We start from the raw sequence: 26,507 nt of genomic DNA on the forward strand, positions 1-26,507 counted from the left end.
AACACAAATAAAAAAAATTAGTGAACAATTTATTGCTTGTTTAATTATGAAGGCAAAATTCCTAATTGTTGTAAACATACTGTTGCAGCATCAGCTTTGGCTTGTTTTTTGTTTGGACTAGCAACACTGGGTTGGTATTCTACACCATTGATTTTCACCTAAAACAAAATTATTTATTTCAGTTTTTAACCATTAGAATAAATTATATTAGCGATAAGTCGTCTGTCTCTAGGGCTAAAATGATCCTAAAGAATCGAAAGGAAATCGTCATAGGTTGCATCTTGGTTTTCTATAAATTACATATTCTAAAAGATGCAATAAGTGATGAAGTTAGATCATTCAGTCGTATTATCTTTTAAGATCCAGCTTATCGAGAAAAATAAGTTCAATTCCAACCTGCAGCCATTTCGATGGTCAAAATTTATTGGTATCAGCATTCATTTCATACAAGGTGGATCATTTTCTGTGGCAACAAAGCCAAGGCAGTCATTTATCAGATGATTCTTATTTGATTCATAACGTCACGATGTGTAATTAATTATTCAATAAATTTTTCACGCTTATGCCACAAATATACAGGGTGATTTTTTAAGTTGACGAAGTTGATCGAATCGCAGACTTTCCACTTTTACTTGTCAGATTAATTTGTCGGGATTTATCAATAGTATAAAAATAACTAAGCATGGTTATACAGTGTGTGACAGATATTTTGACCAAGTTTTGAACTGTTACATCAAAATATTTCGAAAGTAGAACAAATCGAAACACCAAGATATTTCGAAAGTAGAACTCAAAACGAATAAATTATAAAAAAAAAGTAATTCCGCGATAAGGGTAAAATTTTATTGGCTTTATATATTAAAAATCGGTGTGATAAACTTTTCTGAGACGATAAGAGTTGCCATACCAAATTTTCCTGAAAATAGATAAAATTTGCAATAAAATGGTCCTTTACAAATTAATTTCCATAAAAGTGAAAAATACTTGTAATTATTAAAATATTTATGTCAGGATAAACCCTGGCACATCTAGTCCATTTCGTTTAATAGCATTGATTTATATGCGAACTTTCGAAATTCGAGTAAGTGCGGCTTTTACCGTCACGGGCTCCCCGCTTATAATAAACAACTGTTTTAAATTTCAAAGATGCAACACTTTTTTCTTGATTACCATGATTTTTGATTTAATTTTGTTGTGCTAAAGATAGACATATTTACCTTAAATAGGAAGTTTTTCTTATGTGAAGGTCCACATTCAAAACATAATTCATATTGTGGAACACCTAATTTACGTTTACACGCATATTCGCCCAATAATGAAACTGGATGTTTTCCTTCCAATGATTTAATTGGAATAATTTTCTTTTCTTTTTGTGGTGGTCGTTTACCTTTAATTTCTTCATCAGCCACCAAACCTTTTTTATCTAATTTCACTTCAAGCATTAATGGTTGTAATGCACCATTTTTTTCTTTGCCAAGACCTTCACCAGGTCGCCAACCCATTTTTTGTAATAAATGCATTCCCATTCCACCTGACACTGGTGTTGCTGTTACTAATTGATCCTATATTATAGTTATTCAGTTAATGTTCATAATCGGAATAATTAATTTTATCGATATCAAATACAAATATGAATTATTCAAATCATAGAATAGTACAGTAAAAGATGTAATAAAAATCGGCTAATTATGGAAACCATGAGTTAGTTGCGTAAGTATTTCTACTCTTTATAATCGAGGATATAAAATAAAAAAAGGAGTTTAAAAAGGATCGACTCCTCGTCAGTAGATTTTTACGGGAGCCGGTGGAAAATGTGTGTTTGAGAGTACTCAACAAAATCATATACATGCGATCTTATGCTTTTTCAATTTACGCCCATACGGTTGGATAGAAGTACTATACTCCCGCACATCTCATTCTTTTTATTTAAAATAAAAAAAAAAAACTATTGTATTATTAGTCGCATCAATGAATGTTTTTATCCAGGAGTCCTCAATAACAGCTCCGATTTTGATGATTCTTTTTGTTTATTATTTAAAATCAGAAACATTTTAGAGGCGGGAGACAATCTGGAGACGGAATAGGTAATGTCGCGGCTGATATATCAACGCCTACCCTAAATCGCTAATGATAGAAGTTTGAACTTTCGGGAGGATATTGATTGTATATTGTAAGTATTGTATTTAAGAAAGGATTTTTCGAAATTCATTCTCTAAAATCGAAAGTTTGTATGAAAATATATATATAAACCGTGATTTTTGAGTTCACTACTTATCCGATTTTAAAAGTTCTTTCACCTATAGAATGCTATATTATCAGTAAATAAAATGGTCTGTATTTTATTTTCAAAAAATTAACGTTCCGCACCAAAATTAAAAAACCATTAAATATTGAAACCGACATTTTTTGGTTCACTACTTAACCCATTTAAAAAATTTTTTAATATATAAAATGCTACATTATCAGCAAGTGACATTGCCGTATTTTCTTTTCAAAATTATTAGGGATTCACACTTAAAGTTACAATCCATTATATAGTGAACAAAAGGGAAGTTAAGATAATTTAAGGCTAAAACGTGTATAACTGCTAGTTATTTATATTGTTTAAACAATATTTGTGCAATTTATATAAAAAGTTCACTCTTGCGTGATTTTTTCCCACAAAAAAATGTATTTTAACTTAATAACAATATAAATGGATTTTAACGTTTTTTAAAATAAAATACAACTCATATTAATTGGTGATAATGCAGCATTCTATAGGTGAAAGAATTTTTAAAATCGGTTAGGTAAATTAATAAAAATCGGTTTTTTCAAAAAATCCTTTCTTACGTAACACCTACTGTATAAAAAAAAAATTCTATTATTAGCGATTTGGGCTGAGCGTCGATATATCAGTCGTGACATTGCCTTTTCCCCCTCCAGATTATTTCCCCCCTCTAAAATGATTCTGATTTTAAATAATCAAAAAATCATAAAAATCGGAGCTATTATTGAGGATTTCCTAAAAATGGCTATTTTATGTAATCCTTTATCCGATTATATTTATTATGAACAATTCCATTTTTTGATCCCAGATATCTTTTAACAAACCTTAAACGGTTTTTTCAAACGGTTATGTATCGTGAACGATAAGTTAATCAAATTTTTGACCAGAATCAAAAAAATAATATTTATTTTACGTTCAGTAACAAAATTTCGGCAAAAACTCGTTTTTTTTCAAATTCTTATATATTGTAAACGATGAGATGAGGTAAACAATGTTAAGAGTCAAAAAGTGTTTAGAATTGTCTAAAATTTTTGATCAGAACTACAAAATAATCTTTATTTTCGTCAATAACGAATTTTCGACAAAAATTTGTACTTTTTTTTAAACGCTTATATATCGAAAACGTTGAGGTTTGTTAAAAATGGCCAGGAACCAAAAATTACTTGGATATTATACTTCGTCCAAAATATAACATCTAATAGCTTTCAAATTCAATTTTTGACCGGTACCACAAAATCATCTTTATTTTCGTCAATTACGATTTTTACGAAAATCCGCATTTTTTTAAATGCGGTGTTTTAAATTATAAATCTCGAAAACGGTGAGATTAAAAAATGTCAGGGATCAAAAAATGCTGCGAACTATCCATAATATAAAACACAATAGTTTTTTTTAAATGTTAAATCAAAAGAATGTGGTGCTCGGAAGTAGGGTACTTCTGTTCCACTCTATGGGGCGTAAATCGATAAAGCATTAGTTCGCATGAATATGATTAGGAGTCGATTCCTGGGTCAAATGCTTCATTTCCTACAATATTAATAAACAATAAATTGTTAATTTAATGAAACAGTCCACGTAAAAAGTTAACTTAAAAAATTAATAATTAGGCAACTTGTATTACGTATTAGTTATACATGTATACGAATAAACTAATTAGTTTTTCGACTATTTGACAGTCAGCCATAAAAAACATGATTTTATACATATATAACATACATATAATACAAGTTGTCTATTTATTAATTTCAACTTCAAGTCAAATTTTACATGGACCGTTTCATTTAATTAACAATTTATTGTTTATTAACAAATAGAAACATTTGCGCAACTAATTCACGGTTTACGAATAATATTTGACATCTAAGAAACACATTCAATAAGATTTTAGCAAAAAGTGAGCGATTTATTTTTCTTTTTACTTAATTTGTTACATCTTTGACTGTACTATAAATTAAAGCCTTGTTACCATGACATGTAACTCGACGATTCTAGTCCAAAGTATCATCTTATTATTCAAACTCAAACAGGCTGTTTCGCAAAAGGGCGTAAAATTTTAATGTGAAGTTCCTTGCATAAAAATAAGAAAAAAAAGGTTTTTAACTTTTTTTAAAGGTATAAACTTTAAACCGAAATTAAACACATAAAAATAATATCAATGGCCATGATATTGAGTTCAAAATTATTATCAAGATTTCATTTGATTCGGAGTTAAGTTTAGAAATTTTCGGGCACAAATGAAAGAGTTGTAAGGTTGTAGAAAAAATTACAAAAATTATAGACTGGTCAATCTACATTTTTCGATCCAAAGCCAAGATACAGTCAACCAATACATGTAAAAAGTCGGAAAATTTCACTAGAATTCAATGCACTAATTTTTTATACTTTTAAAGTGCGGGATCATATTGAAAATGGCTGCCAAAGCTGGTTAAAAACATTTTTTTTAGGTTATTTTTTTTTTTTTTTTTTAAATACGCTTTGTATCAAAAAAAGGTTTGAACAAGAAATGCGTAACTTTTAATTTCGGATCGATCTCAGTTAGATGTCAAAAAATTATTAAATAAAAAAAATTAATTGAAAAAAAACTGTTATAAATTGCATTTTTTTGAAACAACCGTATCTCTTTCAAAAAAATATATTTTTAAACGACCCTTAGTGAAAAGTTAGTCCTTAATATGCTCAAGAAGAACGTTTTTGCAAATTTGAAAAATATTGAAAAGTTTGGACAAAAATCGCTTTTATCGACAAAAGCCGTTTTTCTTTAAATTCCAATAGCTCATATACGCGTGCTTTTTTAAAAACGTTTCATGCGAAATATCGGTCGAAAAATCGGTTATGAAACATTTTGAAATACTACATTAATTATTTGTTTAATTTTTTTATCTAGTATATTTGCTTCTAGTTGATATTTTATATTATTAGTGAGGTCTTAGTTATTGATGGAGGTTTTTTTCTTCACAAATATGTTTGGGCATCTAGTAAAACTGAGCTAGAAATAAAATTGTTTCCAAACTACGCGAAAAATCGTTTATTTTTTACGGTCATCCGGATGTTGCTTGAGTACTAAGTCAGTAGAACGTACACGTAGACAATTCAACAATAGTGCATTGAATTCTATCCAAATTCTACTTGGGTTTGCTGTATCTCGGTTACGAAAATTTAACATTGTGCTGAAAATAGATAGACTAGAGTATTATAAACACTTTAATAACAAAAAAGAGGGAGTTTGGTTTTTTGCAAAAAATCTCGGAAACTATTAAAAATATCTGAAATTTAAAAAAAATCCTTAAAGCACAGGTTTACTAAAGAAAGTCCTTTCTTCCGGAACTTTACCACCAATACTATAATTTTTATTTGGAGGTGAAAATAGCGCTAAAAGCATACATAGTATATGCTTCTAAACTTCATATAAAATTTGTAGATAACATTTCTCACCCATTTAGCCCTCCGTACAAAGCGGCAAGGGTTGATAAAAAAAGCGAGGATAAAAGTTTGTGTGGAATAATTTACAGTGTTTTTTAATTACAAAGATCCAAACAGGTCTATGTGTGAGTTTCCGGACAAGAGATATCCGTAACTAAAAAACTTATTATGACTCGAGATGCTACTTTTAACAAATGACGGGACATTTCTCAACGATCCTCGAATTACATTTCTTAGTAACAAGGCTTAACAGTAATCTTATATAATATATACTTCGAATAAAGACAGATTAAATACAGTAAATATTTGCCCAGTTAAATTAAACAATAAGACGGCGTTGTTAAGGGGGGGTCACAGATTTTAAAAAAATAGAAATAATTGTTCGATGGAACCTACTGTTGCTATTTAAGGTGATTTTCTTGTTTGCATCTGCGTACATATCAACTATAAGACAAAACAAGAAGAAAAAAATTTTTCGAACAAAAAGCTGAAAGGTACTCATATTTCTCGTAGGAGTAATAGTTTCGAAGTTACAAGCTTGGCAAGTTTTATTGTAGTTTTATATAAAAACAAGTTAAAACAAACAATTGACTGAGTTAATTGATGAAATATCATGTATAGAAAGTGTTTAATATTAGTGCTTGCATTATTTTTTATACAGGATGTCCCGTAAGTACCGCACGCTTTTGTTGCATCAGATAGAAAATAAAATTCTAAGACGAAAGGTCCTCTTTCATTTTTTGATCTAATGCACGGATAGTGGATAGCCAATCGGAAGCAATATAACTAGAAAAGAAAACCACTCGACTCTGACTAAGATTGACTAATTAATGATTTTTGATAGATTAAAAATAAATTATTAAATAATTATTTTTGATTCAATCCTCTACCCCTATTGAGAATCTCTCTACATAAATTTGATCTAACAATATAGTCCTATAAATGTGACTAGTTAGCTGTTCAAGCTGTTTCGACATTTGTTGACTATTATTGATTTTTGATCCTGAGACTGTTGACAATGGCCATGGATATTCGTTTTATGTAAAAAAAAACCACGTATTAAAAAAAAAACTATTCAAACCGTGATATCAGGATTGAAATGTGCGCAGAGATCATCCGCAAGGGAAAAGGGGCTTCAAACTTTTGTACATCATGTTAGAAGTCCATAAAAACAAGAAATTTTTCTTTCGAGTACATTTTGTTATGTTAAAATATGATATTCAGTCACTATTTTTCAATCAGTTATTTCTGTGAACTACAGAAAAAAACTTTTCTAAAACTCTGTGCGCATCGACCTCAATATCGCGATATATATTAAACGAGACTAAACAGTTTTGTCGATCTTCAGAGATTGTCAATTTAAGGTATCTTTGAGACGATGCAAAGTTGAAAAGGAGCGTTCAATCATCGATGTTGTCACAGGCAAAACTGGCAGACGCCAAGCATTTAGCAGATATCGAGTGTATCGAGTGGATTTTGGACGTGCTGCCGATCCAAATGTCACGGAAATCATCATGAAAAATTAGGGAGTATGGTTCAAAAAGTTGAACGCAAGAGTCTTCGTTAATAATCGATCCTGTAAATGTATCAGAAACAAATCGATGTGTAGATTGTAATCCGGGAATAATCTTCAACTGAATCAGTCTGTATATTCGAGTCTGTAACGGCTTGTAAACTCTTCTCCAGCTTTTTCTTCTTTTTTTTTCAATCAAAATCTGTTTCGCAGCATTGGCCAGTTTGATAACCTCGCTAAGATCTTGGTTTTCTATTAGAAGTACTCGACTCAAAGACAAAGTGAAATAATGTGCCGAGCTCAAAATATGCATTTAAATCATGAACAGCTGATTAGTCAGTAGAAATGCGTTTCATAAATGAGTACATAAACACTTATAATAATGAGTACATAAACACTTATGAAATCAGGGCTTTGATCTTCTTTAATTTTGTACGCTTGTTTTTAATTCATACTAAAATTTACAGAAATTCATGTGAAAATGATATTAGATGAAATTTTGAATTCGAGTTTGAATAACATACGGTATGTACGAAATTATGTAAATTAAGTCCCAAGTAAATATGACGAAGCTGTCACTTCTACTAGAAAATGCTTAGCAGACTTTTTGTGAACAATTTTTGCTTTTTCTATTTTGTAAATAAACTCCTTTATCGTAAATAATGAGATAAAATCGTTTTAAAAAGCTCTCTTATTCTCGCTCATTGACTACGTTTCCGGAACTTTCAGTATGTGAAATTATAAGTTCCAACGAACAATCTTTCAACAATTTTTGGATTTTTTCTTATCACGGATAGAGTAGACAAGTTGACACCAACTTGTTTACTCTACCCGTAAACCCACTGTATTCTACGCAATTTACAGACTGTTGGACTAAGGTCCTAAAAATCCTTGGAATAAATTTCAAAATTTAACAATTCCATATTTAAATCTATATAAAGCTAGCTTTACATGTAGTCACTATGTTTTTTAGACAGGAAATCACTGTTTGTGATTGTATAATACCTAACAACTTACAGTGATTCCGGTTTTCTCTTGAACTATAATATCTGAAAATTTTAGCCATTATAAAACTGTATTGTTAACAGTGATTTTCAACTTGTAAAGCTAACTTACAAGACAATGGAAAATAAAAATTTTTAATCCAATTAATTTACGGAGACCCAAAGTTTAATTAGACAAAATTACTATCAGAAAACAAAAAATACGTTGTTAAAGAAGAAAGCAAGCCAAGAACCATAGCGTATTTTGTTTACGGCTAATCAATGGCTAAGTTAACTTAAAAAATTCGCAAGTAAAAAAAAACTGTTTTCTTGGATCGATAGATCTCAAAACAAACTATCCATTAACGTCGGGTAAGTCTGATTTGGATGCGTAGTTACCGAGAAAATTTGAAAAAAATGAGCGAAAATAATCGTTTTTACATTTATTTATAATTTTTTGAAATTTAAGTGGATATTTGGTGATGTTTTTTCTTAAAAAAATACTTGAGGTTTGTGAATCTATTAGTTATAACTTCAACAAATATCAACTTTCAACTCGAAAAAAAGTTAAAAACAAATTTATAAACGACTATTTTCGCTCATTTTTTCAAGTTTTCTCGGCATCTACAAATTTAAATTGGACTTACTAGACGTCAATCGATAGGTTTTTTGAGATCTATAACTTCCCAATTTAATTTTTTTTGCATTGCATTTGGGTTAACTTAGAATAATTAGTCATTGATGAATCGTAAACAAAAAAATGTTATGATTCTCGGCTTGCTTTCTTCTATTACAACGTATTTTTTATTTTCTGCTACTAATTTTGTCATCCGTTTTGTAGATTAATTGGATTATTCAATAAAAAATTAGCCTGTGCTAATGAAATTAAAAATTTCGTTTTAACAGACAGACAACATATTAGTAGTTTTTTTAAATAATTGAATATTTAACTATAGCGTCTGGAAATAATTATGCGAACAATTTCGGCTTCCTCTGTGCAGTTCAAAACACTGCTCTACTGTTATCACACAGGTAATGAAGTTCGTTGACGTTCGAGAGGCTAATTAATTATTTATTTGGATTACGACTTTTAAAACATAGAAAAAATGACAAGTTTATAGTATTTTTTCCATTTGGTAACGGAACTCTAAAACAGCTTATAACTTAATTTATATGTTTGAGGCCAATCAAATGAAGCAAATCTAACAAAGTAAATCCTAGTAGATTGAAAGTACTTTTATAAGGTCGATTATAGGTTAAATATTAATATCTGTGGTAGTGCAAAATAGCGAATCCTCTTTCGGCCAAGAAAAGTCGCTTTGTGCTATATTATATATGATATTCTAGATATCAGAACGTTCGAACCTAGTCAAATATTCAATTATTAATCAAATTTAACATTTTACACCAAATAGTACTGGCGAAAATAGCTTCACAATAACCAAATTTATTTTGATGAATCTCCCCCAAGTTGATTTTTTAATTCCTTGAACACAAACTATTTGGATGGAAGTTCGTTCGAATAACTTTTTTTTTTTTGGGGATAGTTAGGGGTTTTAATCAGTTTTTTACAAAATACAAAAAAACTACGCATCAACTAAAAAAGAAGTTAACTTAAAAGTTCTAGCTGAGATACTTGTGCACATTTTCGTTTTTTTTTTTCGAATTCTAAATTGACCGAAAAATGCCAATTTTTAAATGGAATGGAAAAGTATCCACCTTGTAAGCCGTTAGAGATATAACTTTCGTAAACATCACTCTTTACCCGCGAGGGCGCAACCTAGGAAAAAACTTTGTCCATAAACAATTGTAGGGACTATAAACAATTAAAAAGTGAACACCAATTTTGTTTCAAAAACTAAGCGTTAGACAAATAAATCACAAGAGTATTATTTTGTAAAAATCGATTTTAAGTTTTTCCAAGTTTTAGCAAATTTTAATTGCTTTGCAGTTTATAAACCTTGTCCTAATCTACTTGGCTGAATCGGTCAAAATAATGTTAGCGATTATGAAGGTATTTTCGCCAGTACTAAGATTGCCAACCTATAAAATAAACAAAATCACCATGAATTATAAATAATTAATATTAAATATGTTATTTAAAAAAATACTAAATGAACTATAAATATAAACATTTAATTAAAATGAATAAAAAGTATTTGAATAAAAAATACCGTCGCAAGATGTGCTTAATTTTACTCACCACCATTGAATAAAATTTTATTTATATTTTTTGCTTAAATGCATGCCAGCAACATAGTCATAGTCATTTCAATAACATAATAACCACTTCATATTGGTTGATATTGATACTTGATATTGATACATCGTCTGATGATTCGATTCAGTCACTGCTCTAGTATTAGCCTGTAACAAATTCTCAGGTGGTGGAATTTCCACTCGTTATGTTTCAACATTTTATTCAAAACACACATTCATTCATGTGGCTTCTATGCAAACACAAAGTCATTTTATGTATGTTGAAACATAACGATTATTTGGAAAATTGCCACTGAAAATGTTAATATTCTATTTTTCAATTGTTTGAAAACCCCGCGCTAATCAAATAATACAAAATTTGTTTCACATTGCAAAAGATACTAGTTAGGGAGCTGACCATATGATTTACTGATGGTCATGGTTATGGTCTGCTGAACCTTAAATATGATAGTAGGTCATGCCCCAAGTCACCCAGTAAGGGTCCGCGAATTTCTACGGAGAATATTCCTCCCAAGGGGAGTTTAAACCACATAGTGACATGAGGTGGTGCTGGAAATTGTTTGCTTGTTTGATAATTAACTAGATGTGATTCTTATCAGTCATTCTGCAAAGTTTGAGTCCAACAAGTGGTCCCAATCAGGATCTATGCCGAAAAAACAAAAAATGTCGATTTTTCCGTTTTTCGTCATAATGCCGGATTGGAACCACTTGCGGGGATCAAACTTTGCAAGATGACTATTCAGAATCACATCGAATGAATTATCAAACAAGCAGACCGTTTCCAGAACCATGACGGTTTCGGTTTTTTCGGCATAGCTCCGGATTGGGACCACTTGTTGTGCTCAAACTTTACAGGGCGACTTGGATCATTACCAACTATCATATTTAAGTTTCAGCTGACCGTAACCAAGACCATCAGTAAATCATATGGCCAGCTCTCTAACTATACAGGCTAATTTACACTTAACAAGATTATTCAATTTTAATGTAAGAAATGAAGCTGGATAAAGCCCCGTGAAAATAGCACTCCCAAATGCGAATTTTGATAAAATGCTGATTGGGTTCGTTTGTCCATCATTTGTCTACAGTTGTCTACCCTCTAATTGAAAGTTATAGCACAATTAAAAATTTTACATCAGTACCCCCAGATGCAAATTTTCATAAAATGCAGATGTAATTTGCTTGAAAATTAATTGTCCACGTTTGTTCACCGAAAATTGTTATTTATCCACTCTTCAATTTTAAGTTATGAGGTAATTAAAATTAAGTTCGGCACCCCCAAATACGAATTTTCACAAAGTGCAAATGCCATTCGTACAGATGGATTCTGCATTCTGTAAAAATTCGCATTTGGAGGTGCTGATGTCAAATTTGAAGTTCCTCAAAATTTTAAATTTAAAGATTAACGAACAAAAATCTTGGGTGGACAAACTTAAACGAACAGTTGCCTAACGAATGGCGTTTGCACTTTGTGTAAATTCGCATTTGGGAGTGCTATTTTCACAGATACTTTTCAAATTATTGGCAATTGAAAACTCGGAATATTTTGCGTTTTACATCGGTTTTTTGCAAATATCTCCAAAAATATGCATTTTAACGAATGTTTTATGAAGAACATGTAGCAGGTAAAAAACTAAACAAATCGGTTTTTTATAAAGTGTTCTAAGTGCAATATTAAGCTAGATATTAAAGATCAGAGCATAGTAAAAGTAGTAGTATAGTAAACACTTTCAAATCAATATGAATTTACTCTGAGCACTCATACAAACATGAGCCGGATCCCATAAAAAATCATATTTTACTTTAGAATTGAAACGCAGGCCGCTCAAAATAACTGAAAAAAATCAATTTCATGAACATATTCAAAGACAAAAAAAAAAAAAAAACTAAAAAAAGGAAGGTTTCGGCATCAAGTTTTAGACCCTACTAATGCGCAGTCTCAGAAATACTGGGGTTGCGATAATTAACGCTATATATACAAGAAAAAAAAATTATTTTTGGTCAATGTCTCGGAAACAATCAACTTTATGAAAAAAGTTTCACACAAAAATTGTCGGACATTTTTTTCCCTAAAAAAAAATGTAGAATTAAAAAATTGTGATATCTTCAACCATTTTTCCGAAAATCGGGAAAAACGGTCAAATATATATTTTCTTATGCTAATTAACAATATCAACTACTTAATTTGATAAAAAAAAAAGTCAAACAAAAGTTGTTGGGAATTTTTTTTTCCGTATCTTTAGTCGTTTTCAAAACGATCAATTTTATAAAGATTTTTTGTTAATTATCCAATCATTATCTTTGAATTATGTGTAAAAAGTTCTGATTTGTTACTCGGGTGATTTTGGGGTCGCTGATTGCGAATATGACGATGTCTATAGGAATTACTACCCGATCTTTGGCCGGTGTAAAATTTAGGCACGTATGTTCTGATAATACTTTTAAATATCAAGTTTATTGATTAAAAAAAATTTGTTTTAACACAAAAACTGTATTTATATACAAATTTAAGACCCTTTAAGATAACTACAAAAAATACATTTCATTTCAATCTAAAATTAGCGAGATTTCATACATTTCAAAAATCATATTCGCAATCAGCGATTTCAAAAACCTTCGAGTAACCAAATTCAGGACTTTTTACGCATAATTCGCTAGGATAATGATTGGAAAAATTAAAAAAAAAACATATACATATATATAAAACTGATCGTTTTGAAAACGGCTAAAGATATCAAAATTGTTCACTATACATTTTTTTTTAGGAAAAAAATCGTTACTAGGGTCTTCAACTACATGCCGAAACCTTCCTTTTTCTTAGTTTGTTTGTTTGTTTGTTTGTTTTTTTTTTTTTGTTTTTTTTTTTGCTTTTGTATACACGCAAAAACATCATTTTGTGCGGACCAAACAATAAATGCTTCATTTCTTATTACAGTATTTACCATTAACGAGCTACTTCTTTGTTAATTATCATTTGTAATTTTGAGAATATTTTGATTAAAATTAGTCTAATTGAAATTTTCATAAACAGAGTTGTAGTAAATAGGATTTTTTGTTGGAACAGTTCGCTAGTTGAACGGCGTTGTTTAGTAAAAAGGCTTAGTTAATTGAACGGCTAATTAAGCTAGTTGGCTGCGACACCATAAGAAGAATCATTTTAAGTATAAAAAATGGTCTAGTCAACAAGTTCAAATTGGTGAAATATAGAAATAATGATCTTAAAAATACGTGTGATTCTTCTTGTAGGATTCGGAATATTGTCCTCGAACAAATAAGGGTGATAGCTCGTTGGATTCGGAATGATGTCACGAAAAATGTACCAGAAGCATTTTCTGGCACATAAAAAGTTTCAAAAGTGATAAGCAATTATAATAATAATAATAGCCTAGTATTATCCCAAATATTGGACAAAGGCCTCCTCTAATGACAACCATTCTTGCCTGTTGAACGCTTTTCTCATTCAGAGACCAAATGCAAACTTTACTAGTTCATCCCTCCACCTTCGTAGAGGGGGACCTCTTGATCTTGACTTTTACTTAAAAAAATTTTTTTTATTAAATTTTTTGCGACAAAGCTGTTTTTCAATTGAATTTATTTATTTCTGCTCTATCTTGTAGCTGAAGCCTGAACGAAAAAATTAACCTTTGGAATATTTCATTCGGACTAATAGTTTTGCATAATTCTATTTTACACTAAAAGTGTGAAAAAAGTTGTTGATTGGATAGGCCAAAGATGACTTTGAGCAGGCAAGGATTTCTCCCACGCTTGATTTCAAATTTTCATCTGACTACCAGTCTGCGGTGTATGCCATTATTTTTTCATTACAGTACATGTTGTAACAAAAAAATCACACTTTAGTTTATCCGGTTACTAGCTGTGAACTACCCGCTTTGCTGGGCAACATCCCCACTTGCACCCCTCCCTCCACATTTCCTTGCGTGGGATAACATTTTTGTAATGTACACGGCATGCTCTTTTATTTGATACCCCACTTAGGTATATTTGTAAATATTCGATAATTCCTTCCCTCTTTCTCGCTCCACCTTTCTACCCTCCGAAGGTTAAAAGTAGATAAAAACAATAGATCTTTGAAGCTGGTTGTATATCGTGTCAATATTTGAGCTTAATCGATGCACAACTTTTTTAGTTTTTGAAGCATATCCCTTTCAACCCCTTACTCTACTATAATATGGATGTATTATACATAAAAACCTTCCTCTTGAATCACTCTATCTATTAAAAAAAACCGCATCAAAATCCGTTGCGTAGTTTCAAAGATTTAAGCGTACATAGGGACATAGGGACAGAAAAAGCGACTTTGTTTTATAATATGTAGTGATAGTGATGATAGTGATGATTCATATTTTTCCGGTTTACTTCAACCGCACCTATTTCAGACGGTTAGTTTCCACTTTTTTTCCTAGATTTCTACACCCCCCTCTATCTCGTAAATGACCGTTCTGCCACATATACGTTCTATGAGAGAAAATGCTCCACACCGTCTAAGAAGCTTATTTACTACGCGGTAGAAAGTTAGGGTTCAAAACGTTCAAAAGTTAATTTTTTTGTTGCGATTTCACCTACAACAAAAGGCAGTCAATTATATTATAAACAATTATTTGCAATTAAATTAATTCAATTGAAAAATCCCGTTTTTTAGGCATTAATGGGCAAAAAAATTGCAATGTAAACAAATTTTTTTTTAAAGTTATATAGTTGGGTAAATCTACCGAATTTTGATAATAAATTCGGTAAATTTTGGGAAATGGCTAACTTTTTACATGGTTACATTGTTTTCTTTGGTGACTTTTTCTTGAATATCTCTACTTCTATTGATAGGTTTGAGACGAATAAAAAAAGAATTGTTAAGAATTTTCTCATCCACCTTGCTTGCTATCGAATCCTGAACATAGCAAAATGACCTCAAAATCTCAACTGTCAACTATTCAAATTATCAACTTTCTCTGATAACTTTTCGAAAATGAAGGAACTGAGTTGCAATTCTGGTAAAAGATGTAATTTATGATCATAAAAAAGTGGGGTAAAAGTAGCCCGATGCATAACCTCAATTTTGAGAAAAACAAATTTTTCTGAAAAACAATAACAGCTCGTAACAGTTCAGACAAATCATCGGATGTTAACTTTTTTTTAAATTGTAGATTTTTTTTATATTCTTTTGGATAGTGCTAACGGTGTATTTTTCAAAATCTGATTATGAGCCGAAACATTACCAACAAAAATGCATAAAACTCGAAAAAATTCAGATTTGCATCATTAAAAGACACAACAATCGAAAATTTTCATTTGTAATGAAGGTAACTGGATTTTTTCGAGTTTTTTGCAATTTTGTTTTATAATTTTGCAGCTCATAATTAGGTTTTGAAAAATAAATCATTCGCACTATTCAAAAGTAGATAAAAAACCTGCAATTTAAAAAAAAAAAAGTTAAAATCCGATGATTTGCCTGAATTGTACGAGCTGTTGAAATTTTTCAGAAAAATTAGTTTTTCTCAAAATTGAGGTTATGTACCGGGCTAAAATTTACCACTCTTTTTAAGATCATAAGTTGCATCTTATTTTAAAATTGCAACTCAATTATTTCATTTTTCGAAAAGTTATCAGAAAAAATTGAAAATATGAGGTTAGTGCGGTTTTCTTGAGATTTTGAGGTTATTTTGCTATGTTCAGATTTCGATAGCAAGCAAGGTGGGTGCGTAAATTCTTAACATATATTTTTTTTTTTTTATTCGTCTCAATTCGATCCATTGAAACAGAAAAAACGTCACCAAAGAAAACAATGAAGAGATAAAAACCGCGTGCGAAAGATCGTGCGGAACGTTTCGGGAACCGTAAAACTCCTTTTCAGTATTTTTTACAACTTAAAAAAACACATTTTTAATTAAACCGAAAATTTACCGAATTTATTATCGAAATCCGTTTGATTTATCCAACTATACAGAAAAACATTACATCCTAAATTGCATCATTTACGAGTTATTTCGCTTACAAGGAAGCAAAAAAAAAATTTCTAGCTCAATTTTGTTTAATAACTTCAATTCCCAGGTTTTGAGCGAGTGGACTCCGCAGGTCCATTATATGCCCATTAAACTTATCGTGTTATTTTTTTATGTGATCCTTGGCCCGAAAAAAACAACCTTATAGACGCTCCTTTCCAACAATACCCGTCATCTTAGCATATGCAGTAAAATATGAATGTTTCATCATCAAATTTATCGTGATTCAAATAAGCGTATTCGCTACTTAGTACAATTAAAGTAAATATATAAAAGGGAAAAATTAATGCATCTTTGAAATTTTCCACAGTTTATTAGGGTGTAAGCACTTCTTAAAAAAAAAGTAGTAGTAGAGTAGTTAAGGGTTTTACTCAGTTTTTTACAAACTACAAATAAACTATGCATCAAATAAAAAAAGTTTAATTAAAAATTCTAGCTGTCTATCCGTGAGGGTGCAAAACTTTGGTGTCTATTTTCTCTTAAACTATGTGTTGAAAAGGTACATTCTAGAAAAACAAAATTCCAGAAAATACTTGCAAAAATTTTGAAATTTTTGAAAGTTTTTTTTTTGACAGATAAAAACGGATGTTCAGAAAAAAATATTCCAAACAAAATTTGTTCATTTTTTTATAAGAAATAACTTTTACATTTAAACTTTTGTTTTATCTCTAACGGTTTACAAGATGGTTTTTTTTTTCATTTGATCAAATGAGCAAAAAAATTCTAGAAAATACTTTTCGAAAATTTCGAAATTTTTGCAAGTATTTTCTGGAATTTTTGTTTTTCTAGAAAGTTTCACAAAACCACTAGTTGAAGTTAACCTGAGAAAAATCAACACATTTTTTTTAAATTATGGAGAAAATGGATATCAAAATTTTTTCCTAAGTTGGGGGCCTCATGGGTTAACAGTGATGTTTACGAAATAATTATTCAAATAAAAGTTGTTTATTTTTTTATAAGGAATAACTTTTACATTTAAACTTTTGTTTGATCTCTCACGGTTTAAAAAATGGATACTTTGTAATTTGAACTTTGTCAGTTTTAAAGCTAGAAAGTCGAAAAAAAAAACGAAAATGTGCAGAAATAATTATTTGAACTTTTTTTTCTGATGCATAGCTTTTTTTGTAAATTGTAAAAAACTGAATAAAACCCCCAACTATCCCCTAAAGGGAGTTAAGTACGCCTGGAGAGGTCGACTTTTTCTTACAAAGTGTTTTTTTCTTTATTACCATGATATTCTATTTTATTTGATTAGACTAACTACTGACATAGCTGAATAATTATTAAATGTCAAACGAATAATTTACGTAAAAAATAATTTTAATGATTGTGATATTTAACGACTATATAAATAAAATATTAACATTTATCATAAACAAGAACAAATTTGTGTTAACATTTGTTAACACCAAATATGTTCTTGCAAAATAAATCAAAATCCAGTGATGATTTCGAAATTTATGTACTTGATGTCACTAAATTTTGATTTAACCCGAAAATTTGTCACAAGTAAAATTTATAAGTTTTCAAACAAAAGAATCACACAAATTTGGATCCTTGATGTTTGAAAATTATCATATATTTTACATGGAATTCCAGGAATTTTGGCATATTGATTGTAAATATGATAAAGGAAGGAACTTTCAAGAAAATATGTGGAGTAAGGAAGAATATGAAAAGATTGTATTTGTTTTAATTACCTTACGAGCCCATGCCTGATATCCTGAGGATAATTCAGCTGCAGACAGTATCTGCGCACCAGTACTACCTGTAAATTGTCCAGGCATTTGTTTACTTGTTGCCCAATTTTGCATCTGAAATTTAAAACAGAAATCATTTGTTATTTTTAATATATAGACACTTTCAAAAAAAAATTTTTTTTCATGGTTTGTCTTAAAAGTTAGTTTAAGTCCAAAAAATGCCATCTTAGCTATCGAAACCGTTTTTTAATCGTTCATTTAATTAAAAATTTAATGTTAAAGTTCAAATTTTAGCAACGTAATATAAACATCTTTTATGAATGGTTTTGAATCCAAAGAGTTTGTATACATAGAGAACGCGAGAGGGATCTGCTAGCCTGTAAGAGGATGCGATATGATGAATGAGAGAAAAGACTGTTAGTGCGTTCCCCTGTGTCCTTGTCATAGTCATTTGTCATAATCATATGATGCATAGAGATTTTGTGTCTGCTATTATATTTGTTTTGTACAAAGAGGTTATATACAGTTTTGTATGATTTTTTCTCAAAAATGAAAAAGTGTTTAGTATGCAGATTTGCATATTCTCCAATACGTGGCCGCAGTTTATACTAAGTATACAATTTGTTTTTTCAGAAATATTGTAATTGAAATATTGGTAGATGAAAGTGCACTTAAATTTAAATAATAATTAAACTCAATAAAACTTTTAGTAAATTTTATTAAAAATTAAACTGTTTATATTATGTTTGTTATGTAAATAAAGTTTCTACTTTTTGAATAACTTTTTTAATGTATTAAATAATATTCCATAAATCGTTTTTTAACTATTTAATTAATAGCAATAATGTAAACAATATGTAGTCAATGACATATAAATTAAAAAAAAGCACAAGGAAACTCACTGACAATCTTCTCTCTCATTCATCATATCGCAAGTTTTAAGCCTTGACGTTTTCTAGTTGTATAAACTCATAAAGTGTTTTCATTTTTTTAAGAGAGTATATTTATTGCAAAACAATTTTAAATGTAAATATTTTATTATCGGAATTATTTTTTGGGTCCCTACAATCGATTTGACGTATTTTTGATACATCGAAAAATTTACTGGAAGTGTCTATTAAGACAGCTTGGTACTTAATGAAGTAAAATTTCACTCTAAAAAAAAACTAAAAATATCAAAATGTCGTTTTTTTTTTTACTAAAGAACGTTCTTCAAAATCACTTATCCTTAGGATCATCTTTAAATCGTGTATATTCATTCTCATTAATGCCCTTTATAACCACGTAAATTTTTTAATACCCTTACGGTGCTAAATTTATGTATTTAAACTGTTTAAGTTTGCATTTTTATACCATGTATATTATATGTAATATACAAGGTATACTAAGTTCAGTCCCAACTTTGTAACGCTTAAAAATATTGATGCTACCAACAAAATTTTGTTATAGGTGTTCATAAAGTCACCTAATTAGTCTATTTTCGGCTGTCCGTTCGTCCGTCTGTCAACACGATAACTCAAAAAGGAAAAATGATATCAAGCTGAAATTTTTACAGCGTGCTCAGGACATAAAAAGTGAGATCGAGCTCGTAAATGATCAGTTGGGTCTTGTAAACCGTTAGAGATAGAACAAAATTTTAAATATAAACAAGTGAAAACAAATAATTGACTGAGTTAATTGTTGAAATACCATGTATAGACAGTGTTGATTACTCTATCATATTACACATATACATGTCACACATACATAACTGATAAACCCATGTTAATACATACTATAAAATTTGCATCTAATGTGTGCCCTCGTGAGTAAACAGTAATGTTTACAAAAAAATGTTCCAAACAAAAGTTTTTATTTTTTAATAAGGAACATTAATTACATTTAAACTTTTGTTCTATCACCAACGGTTTACAAGATGGATCCTACGGAGCCTAGACCCAATAGTCCTATGTTGCTCATTTACGATCTCACTTTTTACGTCCTGATTGCGCTGTAAAAATTTCAGCTTGATATCTTTTTTCGTTTTTGAGTTATAGATTATTATGATTCTAGATTAGATGATTCTATGAACACCTATAATAAATTTTTTCCCGTAGCATCAATATTTTTAAGCGTTGCAAACTCGGGACTAAACTTAATATACCTTGTATATTTCATATATACATGGTATAAAAATGTTCCTTATAAAAAAATAAACAACTTTTGTTTGAAACAATTTTTTCGTAAACATCAGTGTTTACCCGTGAGAGCGCAAATTATATGTATGTATGTGTAATGTGACAGTGTATTGTGACAGTGTAATAACAGTCTATACATGGTATTTCAACAATTAACTCAAACAATTGTTTGTTTTCACTTGTTATTAACATATAAATCCTATACTGGAGTGTTTTTAAAGGGATGTTTTATTATGTCACAAGGGTAACTTTCTTAAGATTAATTTGGAAAATTAATATTCATTAGTTAAAAGCTTGATAAATATTTGTCAATAAAGAAAATTATATCAAGCGGAACTTGTTTTTCCATAAAATACATTTCGAATATTATGGTATATATCGAAAAATTTTACTCTTAATTTTCGTCTAAGTTTCCTAAGTTCTAACAGAATTCACCGTGAAACTTTGAAGTTTCAAATTATTTCATCACTTACCGAAAAACGTTCTTCAACGTATCGATCGTTTCATTACATCTTAAAAATATTCTAAATAATTCAATCTCTCTAAATACTTTACTTTTATCTCTTGTTTATTATTGAAAATTTGTTTATTATTTAAAGGTCGAGGCCATAGGGACTATTATTCAATAAATAACCTAATTTCACCATTTAGAAAAGATTTGACGTCCCAACTCTCATCTATTAATTCCTCACTAATCATCAAATGCTATCAAAATTCTTAGTTTCAGAAAGTTTGATTGCAATTCGTTTCTCATAAGAAAAATATGATGTTCTTTGAAATGAATGTTTAATTTTACATTACCTCTTGTTGAGCTCTATACATTTCCGCAACAGCTTGGCTGTCATTTGGATTCTCTTGTAATTTACGCATTGCGGTTAATCGCTGCGATACTATCGATCCAATATCTAGATTCTGAAACGAATTAAATTAAAATAAATTAAAATTTACTTCAATTAAAATAGCAAAATAAACTGACCTCAGCTGGAGTAGGAAACACAGGTTGTATCATTGCCTGTGCTTGTGAGTACGTTTGATTTGTGATCTTCGGCGGTTGTAGCACCGTTGTACTCTCCACTGGAGGTACAATTAATGGAGGTTGTACAACTGGTGGAACTGGTGTTGGTGGAACAAAATTAGTTGGTACTGGTATTTTTTGAACTGATTCCACAACTGGTTTTGGTACTGGTTTAGGTATTTTTGGCAAAGGAGGAGGCGTTGGTTCAACTTTTTTCGGTTCAACAGGTATCCATTCATTTTCAGTTTTACGATGAAGTTGGCCACTTGATACAGGAAATTGCATTAATAAAGTACTTTTATCCATTGCTTTTTCTTGTGGCGTTTTTATTGGGATTACTGTTGAATTCTAAAAGAAAAATTTGTTTGTGTTTTAGACATTTATAATGTTGGTTACAATGATAGACCGGCAAATACTATCAGAAATTTTGTTCAGTCAAAGTATATGTTAGTCTAAGATCCCACTTCAAAATCAGTACATTCATAACGTGGATAATCTATATATATATAAAAAGAGAGTGTTTGTTTGTATGTCCCCGATTTTCCCTAAAACTAACCATTGATCTTCGGTAGGGGATTATGTCATTGGGTAGCCCTTAGGCTCCCATTGTGAATAAGGGAGTTTGGTGGGGGTGGAATTAAAAATGATCTAGGAATTCATAGAAAATAGATTAAAAAATAGTTCTAATAATTTTCAATAGATGGCGCCACTGTCAATAGTACAATTTTCACTAGATGGCGCTACTGGCGCAAATGTCTTTCGATTTTTCTCGAAAATTCTGGAATGTTCCATGGATTTCTATCGAATTTTCTAGAATTTTCTCGAACATTCTGGAATGTTCTATGAATTTCTATCGAATTTTCTAGAACTTTCTCGAATATTCTCGAATGTTGTATGGATTTTTATTGAATTTTATCAAACTTTCTCGAACAATCTGGAATGTTCCATGGGTTTCTGTCGAATTTTCTAGAATTTTCTCGAACATTCTGGAATGTTCTATGGATTTCTATCGAATTTTCTCGAACATTCTGGAATGTTCTATGGATTTCTATCGAATTTTCTAGAACTTTCTCGAATATTCTGGAATATTCCATGGGTTTCTATCGATCTTTCCCTTACTTTTCCGTACACACAGGGTATACTTTTTTGTCCCATTTTGTGTAATATATGGATAATGTTGCTGTTTTGGATCGGCGGGAGGCGTATTACCTACAACGTTTACATTTACAAAAACTTTGGAAATTGGGGCGTTTTCAATGGGGAAGACGGGAAACATGTCAAGAAAACGACCCATTGAAAAATATGAACCGTTTGCTTTTTTCTTGAATGCAAGATAAATGAATATAATAAGGGAGAATAGAATAGTGGCCTACAAAAATATTGGGCCGTTCGGCGTGACCTCCACCCTTAACAGGCGGAAAAACGGGGGTATGAAAGTTTATGAACAACCGGCTAATTTTTAAACAATTGTTAAATAAATATAAGTAAAATTAAATGTACATACTGGCCTACATATTTCAGGAGCCGTTTTTTCAAACCTACGCCTTAAATATGTCAATTTAACGACTATGTGTTTTATTATGAACACTTGCAGGCCACGAAAAGCACATGAAATTTGAGCCATTTAATGATTAAAAAAATGTATTGGCCTACAATCTAAATGGGGCGTATATAAGAAAATTATTTAATTTTAATTTTACTGAATAGCATTTCAAATAAATCGTGAAGTCGAACATCCTAGTTTTATTCTTCAAATGGCTCCCACATACATGTAGTGCGGTTGATAATCTAGCACTATCCATCGATAGTACCGAATAAAACAATAGTAAAAGAAAAGAAATTATTTTTTTGTAGGTTACGATATACGGCTCAATATATTTGTGGGCCAATACATTTTTTGCTCATAAAATACCTCAACTTTCATGTGTTTTTCGTGGCCTACATGTGTTTGTAATAAAACACACAGCCGTTAAAGGTTACGCCAAACGGCCCAATATTTTTGTAGGCCACTATTATTTTCTCTTATAATATTCAATTATCTTGCATTCAAGAAAAAAGCAAACGGTTGTTAATATTTTTTTAATGGGTAGTTTTATTGACATGTTTTCCGTTTTCCACATTGAAAACGCCTCAATTTCCAAAATTTTCGCAAATAAAAATGTTGTATGTTACACTGAAATGAAGCCACTCGCGAAGTTTCGTAAGAGTGTTAGTCACGAAATCATAACCCTGTCTGTACTGTAGACTTTTATCTGAACATTACCTAAACTTTTAAAAAAAAATTAACCCGATAGGTCGAGGTACAAATACATTCTTTTTGAAATGTTAAAATGACAGGACTACTTTTTATTAAACAAGACTTACTGGAATATTCATAATAATGCTGGAAGGGCGTTCCTTTATCTGGAAGGGATGATTAAACGGTTTTTCATTATCACTAGTACGTAATGCCTCATCACCAGACGACACACTTGATAATTCACCCATTTCTTCTTGCCTAGATAAATTCTTACAAAAATCAGTTAATTCATCAATTGACTTGCCACCAGCTTTTATAGCAGCTAATACTTTTTCTTGTGCTTGTGGTCCTAAACCAACGTAGCCAGGTAATGAACCATTTTTTAACATTGATATAGCATTTTTTCGTGCTATTTCCAATAATTTCTTTTTATCAAATCGCCTGGATTCAGACCCAGATCGTGAACGCGATCTACTTCTCGATCTATGTCTGTATCGTCGATCATATGAATCTGATTTGTGGTATTTTTTAGTGGATGTACGTCGATCGTAGCTATGATCACGTTTTGTTCCATACCCTAACCGATCTTTAACACTTCGGTGTGATTTATTATGAGATTGTTCGTCGTACCAACTTTTGGAAGAGACATGTTTATCACGATTATGGTGGCCATGATTATGGTTATTGCTATGACTGTGATGTTTCTCTTTCAACTTTTCTTCTGATTTTTGGTGTTTTTCTTCCGATTCTTTTCTTGACTGAAATAAAATTTAATTTTTATTTAAAGACATGGTACAACTAAACTAAATATTTAAAAGGAAAAAATTAATGAATCTTTGAAATTTTCCACAGTTGTTTATTAGATTGTAAACACTTTGTAAAAAAAAGTCGACCTTTCAAGGGCGTACCTAACTCCTTTTTTCGGGGGATAGTTGGGGTTTTGCAACATTTCCTTTTTTTATCGACTTTCTAGCTTTAGGCTGACCGAAATATGAAAATTTTAAAATAGAATTTTTTTGCTCATTCAATCAAATGAAAAAGTATCCAACTTGTAAACCGTTATAGATAGAACAAAAGTTTAAATATAAAAGTTATTCCTCATACAAAAATTAACAACTTTTATTTGAATAATACGAAAGAATTTCCTCAAAATGTGTTGATTTTCCTCAGGTTAACTTCAACTAGTGGTTTTGTGAAACATTCTAGAAAAACAAAAAAAAATTCCAGAAAATACAAAAATTTCGAAATTTTTGAAAGTATTTTGGAGACGCCCTAACGGGTAAAAAGAGATGTTTAGAAGGAAATATTTCAAATAAAAGTTGTTTATTTTTTTATAAGGAATAACTTGTTTTTTTTGGTTTTTTCGTATTAAAATTGTTATTTCGTATAATTGTTTCTGCGAAATTTAGGCAATCTTCGAAAAAAAAATTCCCAATAAGTCCTATTAAAGTGATTTTTTTTCTATAAAGACCATTTTTGTTCAAATGGAATGAACAAACACATAAAAAGTTAGCTTTTGCTATCAATTACTGTCTATATTAGAAGGGCTCCACTAGGCCAAAAAAGTTTCCGCCAATTATTTAAAAATTTCTTTAGAAAAACTCTAGCAAATTGTTCTAGAATCTAACGAGCTATCTCACGTATTTTTACGACCATTATTTCTATATTTCACCAATTTAAACTTGATGATTAGACTATCATACGTAAGAGTATACATAAAATGAAGAAATTCATTTTCCCCATCGCTTGGACGAAAGAAAAGGTACCATGATCAGAGGAATTTCCTGAATACAATTTTTCTTGAAATAAAAGCAGCATAAATGCAAATAAATAATATTAAAGGCTTACTTTTTCACGGCTTCGATGTTTTCGATGGTGTTTTTCATCACTATGAGTTTTAGAATGTTTTCTCTTCTTTCGTTTATGTATTTTTCCAGTTTCTTCCTCAGTAGATTCAGTTAAATTTAAATCATCTACGCTGTATTTGCGTTTACCATTTTTAGATGTGTCCGAAATTAAACCTTCTTCACTTTCCAAATTATTTTCTTGGCTATCATTTTTATCACCGGTACTTTGAATTTCTAATTTATCATTTTTATACCCCGTTTCTTCTTCTTGACTTACACTATCTTTTATCGGTGGTGTTGATTCTTTTTCATGTTTCACCTTAACATTATCTAAAAAAACCTCATCTTCAGTTTTATCTTGCTCTTTTTTTAAATCCTCCGATAATGCTAAATACATCGTTTTAAAATCTAACACAGTATTTCGAATTAAATTCAATTTCTGACGTCGCATTTCCTCTTCATCAGAATCTGTATCAGAACTGGAACTTTTTTTCTTTTTCTTTTTAGATTTCTTACGTTTTTTTTCTTCTGAAGAATTTTCACTGGATTCACCATCATGTTTACGTTTTTTCTTATGCTTTTTCTTGTGTTTCTTTTTACTTTTCTTATGCTTTTTTATAGTTCCAATCAATAGATTATCATCAATTTTCGGTGGTTCTGCATTAAAAGAGCTAAATAATTCAGTTAAAATTTCTTCCGATGATTTTATTAAAGGTTTCTCTTCTTTTTCGTTTGTTTTGTCTTCTAAAGATGATTCGGTTTTTATATTGGTTTTCTCCATATTACAGTTTTATTTCGTTTTAAATAATATTAATTAATTAACACACAAATATAATAATTTAAAGTTAATTTTCATTTATCACTTTCATTTTTTAACAATTTTTTTATTTTACTTGTCAAACAAGAACCACATCAGTGTTTATTTACTTCGGTACATTTCACACCATTCACATTCAAAGATTAAAAAAAGCCAAAAAAGTTGTTTATTCGTTTGACGCATGACGACATTATGGTTGGTAAGCATGAAGCATTAAACAATGGTCTTTGTTACTCGACCCTCGCTAACATATAATCCGGATAACTAATTAAAACTAAATTATTTATTTATGA

The 26,507-nt window shown here is 30.2% G+C and overlaps 1 protein-coding gene across 2 annotated transcripts; it reads right to left on the bottom strand.

Moving 5' to 3' along the window:
- Positions 1-26,314, bottom strand: LOC123301447 (protein Son). Of its 2 annotated transcripts, none has more exons than XM_044884184.1 (7): positions 25,399-26,314; positions 23,676-24,308; positions 21,273-21,659; positions 21,098-21,208; positions 18,120-18,233; positions 1,218-1,562; positions 1-158 (listed from the first exon to the last, which is right to left on the bottom strand). In XM_044884184.1, exons 1-7 carry the CDS (start codon positions 26,176-26,178, stop codon positions 45-47), a joined length of 2,484 nt encoding a protein of 827 aa, XP_044740119.1. In that variant the 5' UTR covers positions 26,179-26,314; the 3' UTR covers positions 1-44. The 2 variants fall into 2 exon arrangements, 1 of the variants encoding a protein (XP_044740119.1); XR_006535428.1 differs by lacking the exon at positions 1-158 and adding an exon at positions 10,389-10,552 and having other exon boundaries at positions 1,432-1,562.
- Positions 26,315-26,507: the final 193 nt, after the last annotated feature.

This window comes from Chrysoperla carnea, chromosome 5, assembly GCF_905475395.1.
Source record: "Chrysoperla carnea chromosome 5, inChrCarn1.1, whole genome shotgun sequence".
Taxonomy (NCBI): domain Eukaryota; kingdom Metazoa; phylum Arthropoda; class Insecta; order Neuroptera; family Chrysopidae; genus Chrysoperla; species Chrysoperla carnea.